Source organism: Ascaphus truei, chromosome 21, assembly GCF_040206685.1.
Source record: "Ascaphus truei isolate aAscTru1 chromosome 21, aAscTru1.hap1, whole genome shotgun sequence".
NCBI classification, from domain to species: domain Eukaryota; kingdom Metazoa; phylum Chordata; class Amphibia; order Anura; family Ascaphidae; genus Ascaphus; species Ascaphus truei.
Genome location: NC_134503.1, coordinates 9,263,941 through 9,287,066, shown reverse-complemented (window position 1 = coordinate 9,287,066; position 23,126 = coordinate 9,263,941). Strand labels below are relative to the sequence as shown.

The 23,126-nt window shown below is 45.1% G+C and overlaps 1 protein-coding gene across 1 annotated transcript in view; it reads right to left on the bottom strand.

Annotated features, from left to right (window-relative positions):
• Window positions 1-1,451: 1,451 nt before the first annotated feature.
• The window catches only part of DIPK1B (divergent protein kinase domain 1B), a 57,126-nt gene continuing 35,451 nt past the window's right edge, over window positions 1,452-23,126 (bottom strand). Inside the window, exons 3-5 of the mRNA XM_075578909.1 lie at window positions 3,880-3,987; window positions 3,270-3,446; window positions 1,452-2,616 (exon numbers count right to left, since the gene is read on the bottom strand). Coding sequence (XP_075435024.1) covers window positions 1,804-2,616; window positions 3,270-3,446; window positions 3,880-3,987 — 1,098 coding nt within the window. The 3' untranslated portion in view covers window positions 1,452-1,803. The remainder of the gene's footprint in view (window positions 2,617-3,269; window positions 3,447-3,879; window positions 3,988-23,126) is intronic.

Genomic DNA, 23,126 nt, shown 5'->3' with positions numbered 1-23,126 from the left:
AACCGCAATCTCGCCAGTTTAAAATATATCCGTATGCAGAGAGGCGCGAACGGCATCCAGCGGCTGTTCGCGCCAATAAAATGGCGCGATTGTCTCCGTTTTGCCTCGCCAAAAAAAACTGGCGCTCGCGGCCATTGCAAAGGGAAAAAAAAAGGCGCGAATTTGTTTTTACATGTTTCCGAAGCGCGCATCTCGCCAATTTAAACTCGCCAGACGCATCCATGTTAAACATAGCAGAATTCGCACTTTTCTGCATATGGAGATTAAAACTCTCCAAAAAAGCTCCTTTTTATGAAATTCGCCATTTTTAAAATTCGCTGCTCTCTGCATGAGGCCCATAGTCTGCAGTAAATGTATGTTTTATTTTTGATGGGATGGGGTGGTTGCAGTTCTCCAATTGAATACATGTACGATGACTTCTACTTTACAACCAACGGTGCAAAAATACACATTGTTTTGGGCACAATCCAGTTAAGATAAAATACAATAGTTTCCCATCTTTTTTCTGCCAGGAACACTTTGCAGCATTCCCACCTCCATGTAACCTGATGCAATGACTCCATGGTTGCTGGGATCTGATGAACACAATTCACATGCTAAAGATGAACTGCAACATGACAGATGGGTGTGATTCACGCGGGTTCTGTGCCTGGTAAACATGGATAGGCGTGTTGCATTTGTGTGCAGTACTGACTTTCAGGCAAATAACGTTTGGTCCTATTTCTGGGGACTAATGTTCCAGTGAGCCTGGACCAATTTATAGTACTTGCAAAGGGTACAATGCCCTCTCCACTATACTTGAAACCATTTAAACACGCCAGCTTTTATTAGTCTTAAAATATCTCAAACTTCTCTGGGAAAGGGACACCTCATAAAATGATGGATAAGCCTGCCCCAATAACTGCTGTTTCTATAACCACTGTGACAATGACATTTTCACCCTACAAATACTGGGGGGCGGGTTGTATTTGAAAACGTGGTTTCTAATGCAGATTAAAAGGCTGTCTGCCTCCCCATAATATTTTTGTATTAGATGCCACATTTTTCTGATTGTCCTTTTGTACACATTCCATTTAACCCTGGCTGTACCAGTCCTGCATCGTGGGACAGAGCTGTCTTCCACTGTACAGGTTAATCAGTCATGGCATACAGCTAAGAGTTAGTTGCCCTTTCCAAGTAAGAAGCACAATTACCTTAGCCAGCATCTGATGTTGCCATAGAAATACTGTGAAGTGCTATGATATGCATCACATTCACTGGCTGTTACTGGCAGAATGAATGCCTTGAAAGATAAGGCTGAAAAAGCATTTTCCAAGTGGACACTTGTGCACAAAGGAATTTGACCTTTAGCTAAGCATGAAGGGCAGATGCCTTTTTTTTTAACCCACCTCCCTGTGGGGGACAAGAGTCCTACCAACGCGACTTTAACCAATTAGAAATGAAGGTAAACCTCACATAAAAGCTATTTATTTACATTTAAAGTGTTCATTGGAATCAGCAATGACAAATACGGCATTTGCAGGCTGGATGGAGAAAGATTATCTCAGTGTCTTTTTACAAACGTCTTCAAAAGAACGATAAAAGCAACAAGAATATTGGTGGACCAGGCCCTTAATCGTCCTATTCTGATTGATCCAGTGACGTAGGGGCCAGCACTGCAATTTCACGAGGGGAAGGTATGCACTATGCACCATTATCATCTCCCTGTAGTGCCATCAGCTGTCACTTGTACGAGGAGAGGAGGTGGCCACTGGATTTCAATCTCCAAAAAACTATCCCTTCGGGTTTGCCTTGGTATCCCTATTAGGAATATTTGGTATTTGATATCTTTTTCCAGAGCAGGGTCTTCAGATTGTTTAACACAAGCGAGTGGTGGACTTCCATCTGACTGGCCAAGCCACTGAGAGTCATGCAAGTCCGCAGCTGTTTCTCAAGCTCCTCTTTTAGATCCGAGGGAGCGCCATACAGCAGGTAGTCCTGCAGCAGCTTACATGCTTTGGCCAAGTTTGGCTGGATCACTTCATTTTTACACTGTTTCATCAGTTTATCACAAGCCGCAGTGCAGTCCCTTCCAAAGGTGCAGTCGGCGTTTTGCTCGCAGTGACGACCTTTTAGAAAGCCTTTGATTGTCATTTCAGTGGCCACCTTACGTAGGTCCACGACTTTGAAGTCATACTTTTCGTTGTAGCCGATGTTCTTGAAGTTGGTTTCACAGATGAAGAAACTTCCATACGTTCCATGGAAAATTTCCTCCACAAATTCCAACAACCCAATGGAGATTTTGGCTCTCCTTGGCCAAGCTGGAGCAAACCACTGGTGAATGAGTCTGTGTACCGGAGATGGCAGAAAAGGCTGAAGGAAGCCAGGAACTTTAGTGCTGTACAGGGAATCGTGGGGGATCTTCTCAGTAACATAGAGGTCCCCACAGTGGCCAAGCAGTTGTGATGCATGCTCCTTTTCATGCAGAGACAACATCAGAAGAAACTCATTCAGCTGGAGCAAAGCCCAGATGGACTTAGCTTCTGCCAGTGACACTTTGCCATCATCATTCACATCGGCCATGGTCAGAATCCGACTTACCAAGACGGTGAGAGAAGTCTGGTCTCCCAAATTAGCCTGCATGGAAAACATCAAATGTATTCAGATTAGCTGTGGATGTTACATTGCCAGTAAACACGAATGGCATAGTACTATTTGGGAAAGAACCCTTCTAAATGTTTCTTCACGTCAAGAATTCAGGACCCAGTAAGTAACAAAACCAGAGTATCGGGAGAGTGAAATTTAATAGGGTTGAAAAAAAATGTGCCTTTACTTTTCAAATATTTACCCATGCAAGAAACCAATAAATCCATCAATGGGATATATGCCTCTTTGACTTAAACTCATTAAACCTATATGACGTATGTTGTTAATCAGTATTATACGTCTGGCTGCATTTACCTTGAAAAGCAGGACAGCTGCATTAAAGAGTTGACATGTTGAGAATTCATTTCAGTAAAAATGTCAACGCCAGATCGGGATACACTGTGCTACCAATGTGAATCTGAGTTAATATATGTGAAGGTCTTTAGACATCTGCTTTTTTTCACCCCTTGCTGCTGTTAGAGCCAATGACACCTGCCTCCAAAAATGGGCCTCTACGATGGTTAAAACGAAATGCTCTTCCCATCACAATAGGATTATTTCCCATCAGACTAATGGCCCAGGTCAGGCGTCATTAAATAACCTTGCATATAAAGTTTGTTCCAAACACCTGACGAAGAACTCACTTTTAAGAAATTGAGCAGCATTTCCTTGAATTCATCCATGGAGGTGCCCCTGGTTGGTTTATCAAACAGGACCAGCTCCTTCCGGGGAGCCGAGTCAGGGTTGCTTTCTACTTTCAAATTCTCCTCTACTCCACATTTGATGATTACTTCTCGGTCTTTCCAGATTCCGCTGTAGACCTAGAGGAGAAGGAAAGGACATTTGCTTCCAGTCTACCTGTAAATATTTGTGTCCTACGCAACACAAGTGAAGAATGTGGATGAACTTGTCACTGTAACGTACAATGTGCTTAAAGATGCATCCAAAAATATACGTGACAGTCTTACAATAGGATTTCTGCTGATTACTTCATTTGTGGTTAAACAAGCAGTATAGGTCGTTTAAAAATGTCCATTTAGAAGCTTTTGAGTGAACAACGGAGCACAACCAGAGCAGCAGATAACTAACAGGTGGAAAACGCACCTATGCGTTTCGCGTCATTGCGCTTTATCATGATTTCCCATTTACTTTTACAGCAGATTTTCTGCCTGTCCTGTTTGTAAAAACAAAAACAACAAAAAAACACCGGACATATCTGATGGACAGAAGGTCGCAGTAAACACAATGCAATACCTGGTGGGTGGGTGAAGACGACAAGCATTGCTGAAAAACCAAGGTGTGTTCATCACATAAATCCTTACAAGCGGAGCCGGAGATGATGCCTTTCTTGTACTGGTCACACTGGGAGGGAAAGCACAGCAGACATTAGAGCAGTGGTTTCCGACCTTTTTTTTTGGTTAAAGAAGCAATCCAAACAGCTTTAAAAAAACAAAAACATTTTTTTTTGGTTTTAATATATGAAGCCTTTGATTACCTTTATTGAAAACTAATTACCTAGGCTGCCGATCAATTAGTTCTCCTGTGATCGATCAGCAAAGATCCTGCTTCCCAGGGTTCACTAAATGGCTGCCTTTCGGTTTCAATTGATCCTTCATTCAGTGTAACTCAGCAGCTACAATGTATTCTTGTGTTACTACAGTAACATTATCTATTGTTACAGTTTGCAGCTCAAGCTCATATTGTGAAATTCTGCGGGATCCCAACCCTCTCTAGTAGCGCGTCTGAGATCCGATGCATTGTAAGGAACCCCAACCCTCTCTAATAGTGTGTCTGATATAAGATGCATTGTACAGAAACCCCAACCCTCTCTAATAGTGCGTCTGAGATCAGATGCATAGTAAGGAACCCCAACCTTCTCTCATAGCGTGTCAGATATCAGATGCATTGTAAGGAACCCCAACCCCCAACCCTCTCTAATAGCGCGTCTGAGATCAGGTGCATTGTAAGGAACCCCAACCCTTTCTAATAGCGCATCTGAGATTAGATGCATTGTAAGGAACCCCAACCATCTCTAATAGCGCGTCTGAGATCAGATGCATAGTAAGGAACCCCAACCTTCCCTAAAAGCGTGTCTGAGATCAGATGCATTGTAAGGAACCCCAACCCTATCTAATAGCACATCTGAGATTAGATGCATAGTAAGGAACCCCAACTCTCTCTAATAGTGCGTCTGAGATCAGATGCATTGTAAGGAACCCCAACCCTCTCTAATAGCGCGTCTGAGATCAAATGCATTGTAAGGAACCCCAACCCTTTCTAATAGCGCGTCTGAGATCAGATGCATTGTAAGGAACCCCAACCCTTTCTAATAGTGCGTCTGAGATCAGATGCATTGTAAGGAACCCCAACCCTTTCTAATAGCGCGTCTGAGAACAGATGCATTGTAAGGAACCCCAACCCTTTCTAATAGCGCGTTTGAGATCAGATGCATTGTAAGGAACCCCAACCCTCTCTAATAGCGTGTCTGATATCAAATGCATCGTACATTCTTCTGTATTTGGTACAATTTTCAAATGACCTGAAAATGGCAGGGAACCCTTTAGGGGGGCCCGGGTAACCCAAGGGCTCTTAGGAACCTGTAGAAAAACACTGCATTAAAAGTTGCTACATGATTTGTTACAATCACTACACTCCGCAATAATGAAAGACAATGACCTCTGCAGTCTCATACTGAAATGCAACCATTAAACCCTGACTGTGCTCAACTTGTGTTTAAATCCCCCCCCCCCCCCCCCTCTCCAACTCCAAACAGTGCGATGACATATCACAGAAAATAAAATCTTTGGAAGGCTAAAGCCTGTATTTGTTGTGTGTGCGGGAGCAACGAATTCAGTCCAGGTTTTCTGTCTGATCTGCTGTAGACTAATCAATTTAAATTGGCTCTCTGCCTATAAAATCCCAGCTTCTTTCTCAGCTTAGTGCTAGCAGATTTAAGAAACCACCACCCACCCCTCCTCTTTCTCCAGCACTCTGATCTCCTTAGTATGGGTCTTTTAATATGAAACCTTACATATGACGTGATGGGGTCAGAGATCAGATAAAGGGATGTCATTCAATACATTATGATATCTCTTGTGTTGTCTCTGGTCTGTGTACATACACACAGGACTGTTTTAGGTGCATGGTAGGAACCAAACTGAAAATTGCAAATGCAAAGCATTTTTTAAATTTTCAAGAACTGCCAGTGACAGGTCCGACCAGGATACCCAGAATCCCATCTACAGCAGCAGTGACTACTGGGAGATACAGGCAGCGCACAGAGCATGACGCACTCCCTCCAGCATGTAGGATCAAAGCATACAGCATGCACGTTACCAGCTCGCAAGTATATTTCCCCTTGAGTGCCTTATTGCTTCACTAATGACGTGCAGTAGAAAGCCCAGTGGCTCACGATTTTTGTTTAAGGATAGACATGGGAGTACATCACATTTTCCCAATAACAGCATCAAACACTACATTTCACTGCCTGCCGGTGATTGACAAGCTTTTTGGGGTCATGGTTGCTTTAGGAGGATTAATGAGCCGAGCGCTGAAATATCCTTCTAATCCTGATCCTTGCGTGTGTGTCGATCCGAGGCAAGAAGCCCCTACAGAGCCGACTTGTGTAGCAGCAACGCAGAATGCGCCAATATCTAGCACGCATGCGCACTGCGCTGGAAAGCAAGCGTTGGCAGGCATGAGTAGGAAAGGGAGTATTCAAAGCACAAAGAAGAAGCAGATTACATAGGTATACCCTCTGTCAATCCGCCGTGAACAGCTGTATTTGTTAAGATCCTCTCACCAGCCTTAGGGTTGTGCTGCAACGACTTTAGTTTTTACTTGCACCTTTAATAGGATGTTCCTGAATATCTATCTTCCTTAGTCTTCCTTTATTCTCAAAACGTGTTTTAAGAGGAGGTTTCCTGTTTGGGCTATCTAGGTACAGTGAGTCGGAGGCCTCTATACCAGTGCAGGGGTACAGAACTTGCCATGAGCTGCAAGACCACCCCACGCACACAGCAAAGGTGATAACACCGGTTAGTGAATGTAACTGTAAGTGGACATTTGTGCATAGGACAACCAAGGTCAAATAACCGGATATGAAATCAATTCCTAACTCTACTAATACAGTAACATAAACCTAATTAACACCACAGCACCAGTGTATATTTATATATAAAAAAAAGTGTGTGTGTGTGTGCCGAGCATGCGCATTTTAAGTGAAACTTCTTTGTCTTTTGTCACAGAAATTGTATTTGTGATGGTGATGTTTTTAATTAAGCGTCAAAACACAATTTCAGTGGCAAAACGCAACGAAGTTTGACTTAGAACGCGCGTGCGTGGCACACACACCCCTGTTTTAGCTATTTGCACTTCTATATTTATACTAACTGGGAATTGTGTGTGTGACTGTGTGTGTGTGTGACTCTGTGTATATGTCTGTTTCAGCACTGGGATCTCGGGGGACGCGGCTCTCTCACAGCCCCCCGGGCTCGGTCCCTCCCTTCTTCCTTCCTTGTTGCCGGGTCTCATTTTTCACCCTGCCCGGTGTTCCCCGGCTCCTCTTCTCCCCCTTGGTCCGACTTCTCTTACTTGTCGCGCATGCGTAGTGGCCCCGCGGGCCATGATGCGAATGCCTAGAGGCTGGCGATGCGCATGCGCAGAAGCCCGCGGCCGTGGAATGCATGCGCCGAGCCCGCGGCCCGCATGCGCAGAGGTGAGTCCCAACGTCATGACGTCACTTCCGTGATGCGTTTTCATTACAACCAATTACATTTTCCCCATCAAAACTCTGTAGGTGCCAGAAAATAAATTTCACTTTAAAAAAATCAAGTACAGATATGCAATATACAAATTCTTATTTCTTAATATCTAATTATATGGCGTACATTTGCTTTATATGCAATTCTTACATGATATATTCCAGAGTATTGAGAGGCCTGACCTTGCTAGCCACAAACAAGTGCTGGTTTATACAGAATTGCTGGGAAGAAACAGCAAAGATGGGGTTACAGTTAGCGATGGGGGCGAATCCGTTTCCCGGATTTGCGCTGATGTTAGCCCCCAAATCCATTTTACAGTGTAAAATTCGCACGCGGATTTGGGCGGCTTCATTAAAAAAAAAAAAAAACGCCATTGTATACAACCCGTGGACGCATTTGTAGAATCCAATCCGCGGATTCAGCGATCCGTTGGCGAATTCTTAAGAACGGATTGTGGATTTCGCGGAGCGCATTGGTAATAATAATCATTTTAAAAGGCCGCACAAACGCGAATCGCCCTTTTTGAGTTTGACCCGTTGAAATCCGTGGATCACAGGTACTGACCGATGCGCTGCTGATCCAAATTCGCCCCCCAAAATTTCGCCCGTCTCAAGTTATAGTATCCTTCTTAAAAGTGGTGGTTCTCCTTTAAATAATGGAAACACCTTACCCCCCCCCTTCCTCGCTGCACATCGCACGGCCGGCGCATAGCAGCAACGTGCAAACAGACTTCAATAAACAAGTTAGTCCCAGCAGAGAATGGGTCAATACTCTGTTATCGTCCATCTTTAACAGTAACCTCAATCTGACAGCAGGAGAAGTACCTTAATTAAAACAGAGTGGCGGGCAGCTCACCACAAAATATCCGCCAGCGTCTTCCAGAGACAGAGCACTTTTCAGCCGGCGCGCGTTTAATTGCATTGCATTCTTGGCCTGCACGGCTTCAAACGGCAAAACTTCTGTATCAGTGTCATCTCCTAATGCGATGTTATTATTCTGCGTGCAGGAGAGTGTCTCCTCCACAATGAACCGCCCAGGCTCCCGGGGCTGTTCTCTGCGCAATGACATTGGCGCTAGATACTCTGATAGATTGTCATTAGAAGACAAAGTAATAGCAGGCAGACGCTGCTTTGCATACGGTTCCCATTTGTCAGAGTCGGCGCTCCATCTCGCACGCAGTGCAGACACGGGTGCCGGGTTCTAGTAGCTGATAGTGTAGCACAAATTTATTTGCCCGTTGTAATATATTGTTGGATGTGGGATTGATAGGAAAGGTGCATGGAGGCTGTTGGACATGATTGGAAATCATGGAGAGACGGGGCGGCCAACTCCAGTCCTCAAGAGCTACCAACCGGTCAGGTTTTCAGGATATCCCTGCTTCAGCACATGTCTTGTTTTGATCACAAGATGCAACCAAATGACTCCTTTGTCACACCGGCTTCGGTCCTAAATGTAAACATGTCACTGGTATATTTTAGCCCAATTTGTAGGAGCGCAGAACCTGTTCTTTGTTTTCCATATGTGTAAGGCCAATCCTTTAACCAGCAGCATACTCCACAAAGGGAGGCGTGCACGTAATATGTACAGTCTTCCCTAGATACATTTAAAGACTTGAAAATGATTATATTTCAACATCTTGACAGCATGTATAATACTTCTGCACTGTATATTTCCATGAATTTAATTTACAAGGGGGTTTTAATGTGCAATAGGGCACTTAGCTGCCCAAGTAACTAGTATGACATTAGCAGAGTCTAAGGGCCACATCAAAAGCCTCGGTAGGCTGCATTTGTCCCACAGGGGGCCAGTTGAAGAGCCCCGATGTAAATGGGCATTGTCATTGTTAAAAGGCTTTATTTTAATGTAGAGGAATCAAATAAAGCGTACAGCGTCTCATTATATATGATCAAAGAGCAAAAAGGTATATTAACCTAAATCACATAAAGAAACCCATCATAAAACAACATTCTGGACCACAGATGGGACCTTTGTTTCATGATGACTACACCTCACCAAAGACTTCAGTACAAAGCAACTTTTGTGTTTGTTTGTTCACTAATTTCTGAAGATGACGTAGCTCAGTGCTGATGTCACTGCCCTTGAAGCTGGTAAACCCGGTTCCCATCGCAATGCCGGCTCCTTCTGACCTTGGACAAGTCACTTTATCTTCCTGTGCCTCAAGCACCAACATTAGATGTCATGTACAGTGCTGTGTACATGGTCACCACTTCTATTTCAATACCGTAGGAAATAGCACTTCCAGTTACTGACATAACCCATCAATGCCAGTGCCCACTGATCGCCTGTAATTTCCCCTTCCCCACACTAACCCGGCGATGGAAGATCATTGCACCCGATCTAGAACATGATCCCCCGTCGAACCTGAAATAATACCCGCGATGGACATGAGTAGGACAAAGGAAGCTTTGACTGCCCCTGAGAAACAGAGCAGAGCAAGAACGAGGTGAACAACAAGTGGAGACTTCTTGCGTTGTTTGGTTTCCAGCAGGAAAGGGAGGTGCCGGCCTCTTCTGACCAAAGCGGTTAAAGAACCCGTCCTTAAAACTACATTTACTTGTGATATAAAACAATCATTTGGGGATTACTAGAAGTAAGTGGGTGTTAATATAATAATAATAATAATAATAGCATGTTTTTGTATAGCGCTGCTAGTTATACGTAGCGCTTTACAGAGACATTTTGCAGACACAGGTCCCTGCCCCGTGGAGCTTACAATCTATGTTTTTGGTGCCTGAGGCACAGGGAGATAAAGTGACTTGCCCAAGGTCACAAGGAGCCGACACCGGGAAGTGAACCAGGTTCCCCTGCTTCATACTCAGTGCCAGTCAGTGTCTTTAAGGCCCCGGACATGTTCCCTGCGTGCTGGCGGAAGCGCGCTGACGCGCACTCCCGCTCAGCACTGAGCCCCTACAGCCGCAATTAGAGCAGCTTTAGTAGGGGCTCATCTTGGGGGAATTTAAAATTACCCCGCTTGCCGGCTAGACAGGCCGGTCACGTGAGCGGTTCGCCCAATGAGGGCGAACCAGCTCCGTGACGTCACTGGCCCGCCCCCGGACCGCCCCCTGACGGCTGCCGAGAGCGCTTGCGGTAAGCAACCGCAAGGCCAGGGAAAGCACCCTCTTTCCCTGCGCGCCTCAGCACGCCTCAGCACGCCAGCAGGGACCATGGACTCGGCCTTACTCACTGAGCCACTCCCTCTCCCCTTGTGTCCCAAACGTCCCACTCTTGACAAAACCTCTTCTTCTCAACAAAGCTCTAGACCCAACACAAATCTCTAGAGCAGCGGTATTCAACGCCAGTCCTCAAGAACCCCCAACAGGTCAGGTTTTAAGGATATCCCTGCTTCAGCACAGTGGCTGTGTTTGACTGAGCCACTGATTGAGCAACCTGTGCTGAAGCTGGGATATCCCCAATACCTGGTCCGTTGGTGGCTCTTGAGGACTGGATTTCCCCACCCCTGCTCTAGACCCAACACAAAGCTCTACACCTCTCTATCAGTGCTAACCTTACCCGTGTTTTACTATTAGACCCCAGTATGTAACATTGTTATACTTTACGGTGCTAAAACTCTAAGCATTGCTTACGATCAAATGAATATATGTAAAGGCAGCAGAAGTCCAACACATACATCTGGTTGTCAGCCAATGGGTGCTACACTTAGGCTTCACCACTGCATCAGGTGTTCTGCTATGATAAGAGCACGGCCCAAAATGATCCAGGAGAACTTGGCAGCAGTTCCAAAGTATACTTATCCCCAGCTCCTGTTAGAAGGCTGGGCAGGTAGTCTTAATCCAAGATGAATACACACATCAAAAAGGAAACAGATCCAATATTGCGCTACTGGAATCTAAAGTAGAAAGAGCAGGAACCTGACAGCTGCAATCCCACCAGCATCAAGAACAAGGCAAACAGGCCAACACTGAACACAGGCAAGGTCAAGGCAGGTGAGGTTACACATGTTAACCCATTGGTCTGCCAAACAACGAGGTCCCTCCCGGCTTCAGGGTCAATGCCGTTATTTGTTAGAAGTGTCCAAATTACATTTCTGCAAGAGGACTGATTTCCAAAAAATAACAACTGTAAGCCAACATGTGAAAGACAGAGAGAGGAGGTCGGAGTCCCACTCTGACGTCGAATTCAATACGACAAAGGAAACATACGATTTCCTTTCACCCCTGAAAATTGGCATCCTGCTCTATAAACAAATACTAAGTATGGCAACACACTTCTAACCATCTAAACCTACTTCCTCTTAGACCTCAAGAGTATTGAAGCATTTCTTCCACCCCACCTCACTCAACGTTCCCCTAAACTCATCCCAAAACCACGAAAAGCCCATTACTATGGAAACAGGACAATATGATGCATAATACTGGTATATTAGAGGGAGTGGAGGTGGCACTATAAAAAAAAAAAACAACATGGCATACCTGGACAGGGTTTATGATGTGTTTAGTCTCCTTTTATTTCTACCTGGGATTCGGGGGCGTGCAATTACAGTATACACAGCAGTACTGTATACTGCAGCATATTCATAGGACATTCAGAGACTTTTCCTGTCAAAATTCAACCCCTCTTGAGCCAGAGAACATGATGTGTCACAGGCCCCTTTATCAAAAGACAAACAGATAGATAAATAGACATATTTTAAGTTGTATTCTTACTTATGCATTCAGCACACACATGGCAAATGGTGAACGGAAGAATCTCTTCTGAACGGAGATCTGTCTCACAGAGCCCCTCTCATTGTACAAACAGGCCTGTCCCTCCCCTCCTAGACCCCTCATCTCCATGGTAATCAATGGAATGCCTTCATTGGAATTAGGCTTGGTTCATTAGAATGTTATTATTTGGTCATTAATCTTGCTCATTCATGGCTGCCGATGGACCCTGGCAACTACGTGCTGTTGTCATGGGGGCGGCATTTGCAAGTTTCCTGGCTGCTAAGGAGCAGTCCTTTTTTCCCCCCCTGGCGCCCAATTCAGCTCTAGCATCCATAGCGACCAGCACAGAACTGGCAGCCTGGTCAGGCAAAAGATCCCAATCTACGTTCCCTTGACAAGACCACGCCAGATAATCCAAACCAATGCCAACTACTTAAGCAGAGATATTTGGGCACAATCTGTATATAAACTATTTCAGTGGCTCAGGGGCTGGCAAAACAAGGTGTTCCAAGCTTCTAGAAGCAAAGGAATTACCTTTACTTTGAACTGGGCTAATAGATGTTTTGCTGGTTCCCGCAGTTGCTTGCCGGGATTCTTACTTCCACAGCGCATTTGTAAAATGTAGCGCTGGATGAAACATGAGTTACTGTGCTTGATCGCAGATGGGAATAACAATGGATGCCGTTTAAAAGGATGATGTCATCGTTTGACAGTAAGACCGTGAAGTGGGAACGTTTTTAAAACAGATCCTATATTAGTTGTAAAAGGTCCTTAAAATGATCGTCAGTGGTTTTTAAACCTCTGCCAGGGAAACCGAACACACCAGGTTTTAGAAATAACCAGGCAATTAACAAACATGAGAATGCATGTAGAGTGCATACAGACGTACGCTGGGTTCTCCTCCCTAAACATGCCTAGATGAGGTTTCCCAAGGAGAAGTGTGAAAACCACTGATCTACATAATATGCATGAAGATACAAAAAGTCTTAGGTGGTCTTAATGTATAGTAACCTATATATATATATATATATATATACAGTCCAGGAGATGCTTACCACTGCATTGGACTTGGATAATGTAACCTAGAACTGCTGCCTTCAGCCACAAGTGACATAATTAACAATGGCCCGATATACTTCAATTGAGACTTGCACTTAGAAAGCACATTCATTAAGAGGACATTCAAATCCCCCTCATTCACATCCATGAACGTTACCAGTTTGGGCTAAGTCCAGCATCAGACACCAGAACTGGTCGTGCCATGGATGGTACCCTGCAATATTTTTCGATGCATTTCCATTCCTTTCTTATGATACACCAGGAGTGGTCAATTTATGTCCTCAAGGGCCACCAACAGGTCAGGTGTTAAGGATAACCCGGCTTCAGCACAGGTGGCTCAATCAGATGGCTGAACGTCCTGTGCTGAAACCTGACCTTTTGGGGTTCTTGAGGACTGAAGTTGGGAAGCACTGCAATAAGAGATCAATTAGATTGTAAGCTCTTCGGGGCAGGGACTCCTTTTCCTAATGTTACTTTTATGTCTGAAGCGTTTATTCCCACTACGTGTTCTATTATTATGTCCCGTGTATTACTGCTGTGCAGCGCTGTGTACATGGACAGTGGCAGATTTCCCACTAAGCCCGGGCTTACGGCGACAAAATTTGGGGGTGGCAAAAATGTCCGCTTCCATATACAGAAGCCACGCTCCCTGGCCTTTTGAGCCTGATGGGAAGACACGTACATGCGGCGGCCGCTCTCCTCCTTCCGAATCGCCGCGTCAAATGACGCCAAAGACGTCGCGCCCGCACGGCGTCTCGTTGCCATGGTGATGTGACGTCACGCCATCAAATTACAGAGTGACATCGCGTTGCCGCGCCATGCGACGTCACGTTGGAAACGTCCACGGCGTCACTTGACGCGGCGAATCCGGAAGGAGAAGGAGGGCGGCCGCCCCATGTAAGTGCCTCGGGGCGGCGGATCTTGAAAGCCGGCGCTGTACATAGATGGCGCTATATAGATGCAGATATACATACGTACATCTGGGTGTAAAGAGTTTGGTGAAGGGATCATTTCTGTGAATGGGAATCAGGGGGATCTAATACGGCGTTATGTTCAACAGGTTAAAACCGTATCTCTGGCCACATTCTGTAAATAAATCAGACATGTTTCATGTACAGAACATCCTTCCTCTCCTATTACAGACGAGCTTCTGCATGTGGGGGACTGATTATTAATCCTGTTTCCCCCCCCCTGCCCCTGATAAAGTCAAATCAGATTTCTGGACGCAGACGCCAAGTCTGGCTGCTAACTAGGATGGCGCACTGATATATAGCAGCCAAACAAGACCCAGAAAAGGGCAGCAAAATCCAACGTAAACTTCAGCGTGTAATATATACACACACTGCCATTATACACCAATCAACATCGTTTTCAGCATAACCTGTCAAACATATCACAGACCTTGGTTCAATCTGGTGCTGTGTGCGCCGGCTCCTGTAAGCCACCTTCGCCCCCAGGCACAGACGCATGGTGCGGTCGGGGATACATTCCGTCTAGTACAATTACTGATGGCATATGAGACAAGATTAGTGCAATTATGTGGGAGACGCCCCGATGCAAACAGCTGAAGTTTAGCCTCTGCTAGCTGCGTTCCCTAACTGCGTGCGTTGTTTTGAAGGGGCTATTACTTGGTCTACAAGCTTATGGCTGTTCTATATTGCGCGCTAGTGCACGCGTGGGCGTGCACGTGGCGCACGCGTTTTGTTTAAATATTGCAGGCGGTGACGCGGGCGGCTAGGGGGCGTGACTATGACGTCACAGCGTTAGGGCACGCTCTGATTGGCCTGCGGTTCGGCAGCAGTGTGAAAATATAATTTCATTATACTTTCTCCTGTCTGCCGCGCCACCGCTCACGGCCGTGCGCGCGCGCGCCCCATCTATACAAACGGATGCCAAACACAGCCAATTACGAATGACGCGCGCGCACAGGGCGGAGGAATCGTGAGCACAATAGAACAAGCCTAATACACTGCACGTCACTACATCGCCCTATTTTCTGTTTGGCATCCGGCTGTAATCCCTGTCTGTAGCACATGCATAAAAAAGGCCTCTTCATATCTAAAATTAGATTTAAAGCTGCGGTCAGAGCAATATGCAACACGTTTTTTTTCTCGTTTTTTAAAAAAAATAAATCAGTTCTGTACTATGAGAAAATACTTGTAGCATTTTTTATTTTTTGAACAACTCTGAATTACATTTTTAAAGTACTATAATGTAACAAGAATGTTTTTTTTTCTATAGCAACCATTTACAAAGTCACATCCCCTTCCTCTTCTGAGACAGGCTCTGGCACACCTCTTTTTGAGCCCTGCCCTCTCTCTAGCAGTGCACCAATTGTATCTAGTGACTGCCTGGTCACATGATCTTCCCCACAGAACATTGCATCTTTGGTCCTCTTCTGCTGCACCAACAGCCATTTAGTGAACCCCCGAGCTGAATCTTCGCTGATCGATCACAGGAGAACGGATCGATCGGCAACTTAGCTAATTACTTCTCATTGTGTAGATAGTATTGATGCACGTATTAAAGGGAAAAAAAATGTATATAAAAAAAATCGTCAGCTTGGACTGCTGCATTAGAAAGCTACATGTCCTGCTTTATTACATTATTCTTAACCCCCCGAGTGCTGAATGCCCTGGAACGCCTTGCATATTAATGTGTGGCCGGCCTTTCTGGCACCGAGTAGGTTATTATAATAGGGAATATCTTTCAGAAGAATGCCGTTATGCTTTTAAAGTCGGCTACTTTTCTTTCCTCGAGATCTTTAATTGGTGGTTGCTATGGGGATGTTAGCATTACTTGTCTTGGGCGTTTGGGCTTTAAACTTACATTTAAAAATACTTCAGGCAAAGCAAATTGTTCCAAAAGCCAGTGGGAGAAGTGTGATTGGCCATGTTTAAGTTAACCAACGCTAGTATATTGTTTAAGACAGGGATTCTCAATAACCCCCAACATGTCACGGATTATCCCTGTTTGAGCATAGGTGGCTCAAGCAGTCCCTGCTTCAGCACAGGTGGCTCAATCAGAGGCTCAGTCTCTGACTGAGCCACCTGTGCTGAAGCTGGGATATCTTTAAAACCTGACCCGTTGGGGGGGGGGGGAGGGGGTCTTGAAGACTGGAGCTGGGGACCCATGGTTTAAGCCAATATATGAATTCAAGAGTCATATGTTAATCACAGCAATAAACATCAAGCACTCACAAAATATAGATGAAATGTCTATGAATATATATATACCTGTCATCTTCTCCTTCGCGTTGGACACGTAAAACAAAGAGTTCGGAGAGTGTTTTAAATTTGGACAGGGCAACCTGACCATACGGTTCCCACTTCTGTCCCTTTAACAGACTTGTACTCTTCCAATGAACACACGACTACGACTCCATTGAGTTTCATCCAATGGCATTTGACAAGCATAATGCAGTTACATGGCGTTACGTGACCCCAAATAGGTCCACTGGTCCAGGAGTTGAAATGAATGTACACACCTTGACCAAATCTCTATATAAGCTTAAAGGAGACCACCGCTCAGCAATGAAAAATAACAGTGGCCTTAGAGGGTGCACCTAAGGGATAAAAGGGAAATCCCAAAAATATCCGCAGGCGGGATGGAGAGGAAAAGTCCCGTATTAAGTGCACAACCTCTACCATGAGGGGCCACTATATGCGCTAGAAATATAGCTAATGACCCTGGGTCATTTTCCTCTCCCCCCCTCTGTGGATATTTTTGACCCTCACATATTAATATCAGGATTAGAAAAGTTCTACATTTACATCAAAAAAGAAAGAAAGGGATCAGCGCACAGCACTAGAGAGACAGGTCTTAAGTAATAAAAAGTGTTTATTTAGCTACATTCAAAAACGGAGGGGGTAACCGCTCCTACGCGTTTCGTGCAAGGATAAAGTTCCTTGATGAAGTGCGTTGCACAAAACGCGTAGGAGTGGTTACACCCTCCGTTTTTGAATGTAGCTAAATAAACATTTTTTTATTACTTAAGACTTATCTCTCTAGTGCTGCGCGCCGATCCCTTTCTTTTTTGGAATTCTCTGGACATAGATGTGGCTGCACGCTGGACGATCTTCGTGGTGAAGCTGTGTGAGTACCCATTGCCTTATTATTGCTTCTATACAGGGGCTAACCCAATGAGGAGAGGAGGAGGAGGGTAATTTGTATCCTACCCCTTGCTTTCAGGGATTCTGTGCCCCCAGCATTGGTTTCTCTGAGTGATTATTTATGGACACCACAAATTATTTTCCGTTCGCATTGTATAAGGGACATTATATCCATACGTAGGCCTAGCACTGGAGCACCATCCACCCTCTTCACGTCCTACATTTACGTCAGCCTTTTTTTTTTGTTACTTGACACAGGGCCTACCCCCTATCTGTTACAGCCATTGAATATTCTAATACCTGCTTGTGGAGCTGCCCGAAATACATACTAAATAATTCTAGAAGTTTGAATGAATCTGTATATTATCTGCAGTGACAAATTTATCACATTATATTTGTGTCAGAGCCAAGACGGCCATGCTGCGGAGATGCAGCCGGCACAATCTTACAAGCGGTAACGTGCCCTTCACTTGTCTTCTAGCGGTGGATTTATTCTTCCCTAAATGTCATGCCTCCCCCCCCCCCCCCCCCCCGCTTCTTTTTTTATCCTCTTTGGTTCTTACTGCATTAGCACTTTGGCTGACGCATCAAGCCATTTGAGCTAAAACGAATTAGTACACTTGTAGAAAAATTGCAGTACTAATCAAGGTAAATCAAGCTTTCTGCTAATGCAATTACTTTCAACGCTGAGAGAACACATGCAAAATCAGCCTTTCCAAGCAGAGGCTGGGACACCGCAGTTCTCCGTATCTCGTTCGGGTCTGTAATGAAGTTTCCTCCGTTCAGTAAGTCCCAACCGTCTACTTAACCCGGTCACCCTCTCACCACTTTGGTGCAGCAGGTTCAATCAAGATTATATAAGCAATGGTGCAGTGATAGGAGTCATATACACAGGAATCAATGGCCCTTCGGTGGGGAAATCATTAAATCCAGCTGGATATTTGGAGTATCCTATTTCCAGCCTCTCTCTTCTATTACATGAGGGTCCTGCCTCATATGGCAGAGCTGAGAGAAGAGCCCCCCACTGTGATCTGAATCCCCCCCCCCCCACTGTGATCTGAATCCCCCCCCCCCTGTGCAGGGCTAGCCGACCAGCGTGAAAAAGTGAAAAGCTCAACAGAGACACAAACTGTTAAGTCTTCTAGAGCAGGGGTGTGCAAACTGGGGGGGCGCATGAGAATTTCTAGGGGGGGCGCAGCGGTTACAGACGCCCCGCGCTCTTCTCCGTGGCATTTAAATGAAATGCTGGGGGAGGCGTGAGGCCTCTGTCACTCCCATACCTGGTCTCTGCCGGGTCTTCGGCGACGCGTCGCCATGGCAATGCAGCGTCGGGGTTATGTGATGTGACGCGTCGCCATGGCAATGCGCGTCAAAAGACGCGGCGGTGTGACGTGACATCACATGACCTGCGACGTCATTTGACGCAGAGTCCTTGGAAAGGGGGGGGGGGCGCGAACGCTGCGGCTGCCGGGCAGGGGGGCACAGCTCAAGAAGATTGCACACCTGTGTTCTAGACCAGAGGTTCCCAACTCCAGTCCTCAAGGGCCACCAACAGGTCAGGTGTTAAAGATATCTCTGCTTCAGCACAGTTGGCTCAATCTTCGACTTCGACTGAGTCACTGATTGAGCCACCTGTGCTGAAGCAGGGATATCCTGCAAACCTGCCCTTGAGGACTGGAGTTGGCCTCCCCTCATCTAGACAGCAGTTTTATTATCTTGTACATGTTTGAGCTGAAGTATTCCACCCTCTCTCCTTATACACCTTGGACCTGCCTACGGCGGTAGCTTTTGGCAGTAGCCAATGGGTGCCAGCTGCTGCCATTCACCTCCACTGACTTTTTGCACTAGATAGTATTAATCGGACTCTGCAAACTTTAAACAACGATTCTCCCAACCTTTTCTCCTACCACCTGCCCCCAACTCCACCGCCACAATGTCTAATCTTCTCATCTCCCCTCTCCCCTGCCTACCCACCCAAAAACAAACACAAACGCCTCTCCACACCTTCCAGGAAAAGCCCCAGATAAAACCATGCTGAATAGCTTTATATCCCCATCGTGCCTTGTGCCATCACTCTTTCCCTCCTGTATTATGTTTTCCGTTGCATGCATGTTTTGTTTTGTACTTGCTCTTACCCTCACATTGTACGGCGCTGTGGAATATGTTGGCGCTATATAAATAAAAGATAATAATGTCACTGTTATCATTACATTATTAAAACTGTTTATACACTGTAGACAAAAAAAAATGCCCAATGCTACATCCAGATACATATGTTGTGTCTTTTGTTTTATATATATTATATTATGTGTGTGTATAAAATCCTTGCAGAGCTCTGTCGCATGAAGAACAGGGAAATTCTAGAAGATCAATACCATAGTTATAATAATCCATATGGAAGGAGAGAACATCTACAAATCAGTCCACTTCCAATTACTAGAGCACAAGCGGATTTTGCAGTGGATACAACACAATGGACCACATCCAAGTGGTAAATGAATCCTATCTATCACTCAGCTTGGGATCGGTAGATTACGGAAAAGCATTTGATTCTGCCTACACCGCCACAGTTAAATGCATTAATGAGTCAGAATGTTGAAGAAGAGAATGCCACATCGGCAATTAAGACTACATGAAGATACAAGCAAGATAAGGATCAGCAAAGCGGTGCGACAAGGAAACATCTGGTCACCAACGCTTTTCACAGCAACACTTGAAGAATTGGTACTGGCCACCCCCTGAAGAAGTGAAGACCGCTTCATGTAGGGTGGCGTGTCACTAATCTGTTCCTTCACGTCATTGGGAGCCGTCCGTTTGGAGCGCCTAGCCGGAGGACCGGCGGTGAACAGCAGAGGGAAACTGCCTTACATCTAGATGGCACCCAACAGAAGGAGGAGGGGATGCAGCTTGGTTGTGGTGTGCAAGACACGCCTTTGTGAATATATTTGACATTATTGGAGGTGGGGCTTGTGCACTTTTTTTGCTTGTACCGTGCACCTATATATATATATTTTTTTTTTTAAGTTGTTTATCACGCCGCACACTGGCGCCGCACACAAGACCTATCATTTCTTTATAATGGTCTTTTAATGCAGTGCCTCATTGAACGCACAACGTCCTGGGTCAGCGCCCCTTCATCAGGTGTGTAGCGTCAAGCAGAGTGCCCCCGAAACGTTGCGCATTCTTTCAGTCATGGCATTGAAAGAAATGAAGAAGAAATTATAGGTCTTCTCTAATTCAGCAGTGATACTACTTCTTATTTTGCATCTAACCCCATTGGTGGGCGCTGGGTTCCCTGCCAGATTCTACCGCCGGCACCTTCTTAACACAGGTGTGTGTATATATATATATATATACATAGTAAAAAACAGTCCAATGTTTTGGAGCCAACTCAGGGCTTGTTCATCGTCAGCCCTTGTTGATCTACCCCTGGATGGGCATGCCCAAGGATCTCCCAGGTGCTGCGCTTGCAGCCTCTCTTCTCCACGTTACTTCAACAAATGTTCTGATTTCGACGATTGTAGCTTCTTCTTGGGATATTTTCGGCCCGCTGCCATTTCCATTTCTTCACGCTGATGATGTCACAGATTTTGTTTCCTGTCTCTTCGGATAATTGCCCAAACTAGTGACTTTTGGGGAGGGGGAGGGGAGGCGCGTGAGTGTGTTGTGGCCCAGTTTGTCGGGCCCTGTATATATAAAAAATGAATAGACGATTATTAAAGCTCGGCTAACACGGTACAGATACCTCTACATCTATATATATTAGAGGTGGAAAGGATACTTCTGATTAGTCAGGCAGCTTCTTGCATCTTGTCTCTATGATTATAAGTGCAAAGGATCCTGAAGTCTCTCTCTCTATTTTTTTTTTTTTTTAATAAATATATGTATATATATGTATGAATGTATGTACAGATGCTGGCAGATAACACACAAATTGTCTCCCACAGAAACTCCGGGTAGAGCATCTTTATAATGAGGGCGCTGGCCTTGGTATGTTGGAGATGGTCCTCGGTTTTGTATAACCTCAGGCTAGTAACACCGGGGTTTGATTAAAGATTCTTATGTGGACAGACTACAAAGCAGCTCTGGGCTGCAAGACGGGCACTGGAGATGTGTAGACTTTGCTTTCTGTGATTCACAGAGGTGTGATCCACTTCCCATTGAACGTACACACAATTAGATCCAACATTTGGTCCTGACTGCAGTGCAGAATTTAAGTACTGTGGCTTGGTTACACACATTGCTCATTACAACGGCAGACCGACAACTCAGATAACAGTGATCATCCGGACTTATTGTAATAGGACTCGTAACAATGATGATTCTTCCATCTATATAATGCTGTAGTATTTAAAATTGCAATAGTTTTCAAACGAAAGCCCCTAAATAGGAGAGCTAATGCTTTGGTGTCTGAAGCACAGGGAGATAACGTAATTAGCAGCCCCAATTCCAAGCTGGAATTCAAAGCAAGATCTCCTACTACAAATATCATGACATTCCCTACAGAACAGAGCTCCTTCCCAAAGCATTTTGCTGTGCAGGCCACATAACCTGCGACGTGTGGCAAAGTATGACCACCACAGTACACGTGTTACATGTTAGAATCATATTTTAGTAAGGGGATTCTGGGAAGAGAAAGAGATTAGCAAGGTGACCCAGCGTATGTCACTTGTGAGATTAAATCCGTACAAAAACTGCGAGTCTCTAATGCGCACACCAATTAATCGTTTGACAGGTTTTAATTTTAGAGGGCTTCATTGTTTTATGGAATCTGTCCCGGTTCAGTAACCAGAAATCGGTTTATTTAATTCAACTATAGCCTTAACTCTTTCGTTGCCAGCCGGGCCAGCAACGGCGCCGCAGAGCCACGCCGTTCCGTCCCCTCGGGCAGCCAAAGGGTTAAGTGCGCCAGGCAGATTCAGATGCAGAATACTAAAGGGATCTGTTCATCTGGCAGGAGAATGGATGTCCTTACAATATCCATTAAGAGCCAACCTAAAACCAGGGGGCATGATAAAAATGTTAACTCCGTCACTGCCAAAAGTGGCCAGCGGAGGAATGGAGGGGAAAATGAACAAGCCGGGAAGAGTTTGGCATATTTCACTGGTGTGTATCCGCAATCCCTGCTACATTGGCGGTTTTGCCATATGCCTGCGTAGAGTTGAGAAATCATTCTTCAGTATGGACTGACCTCGTTCGGCACCGGCACGGCAAGACAAAGCCTCCTCCAAGGGGAGAGCTACACCACATCGCAATGGTCTAGTGCAGAAGTGGCCAACTCCAGTCCTCAAGGGCCACCAACAGGCCACGTATCACGGATATCCCTGCTTCAGCACAGGTGACTCAATCAGTGGCTCAGTCAACGACTGAAGCAGGCATATCCTTAAAACCTCACCTGTTGGTGGCCCTTGAGGACTGGAGTTGGCCTCTCCTGGTCTAGCGCTTGTCAGTAGAGAAGGGAGAATATGTCCAAATTCAATTTGTGCACCCCCCACCCAAATATTCTGAAAGGTTAAAAATCACAAATATTTTCCAATTTTTTGTTCTCATTTTCCAAAAATGTCACCCCTCCCCGCCTCCCTTTTCTTTCCGACTATACTGATCTTTTGTTTTTTGTTTTCCTCCAAACAATGTTTATTCTCCAATTTTCTAATATTTTTTTATTTTTGGCTAATTTTTCATATTCTATCATTTTTGCATTTTAAAATATCCGAATTTAAAAAATAAATAATAATTAAAAAAAAAAAAAAAAAACAGGTTGACGGCTCTTTACAAACTACAAAATGAACTGAAATCGACGAATGATTTTTTCCCCCCGCATTTTGTTTTCATATTCGATAAAGTGACTTGCCCAAGGTCACAAGGAGCCGACACCGGGAATT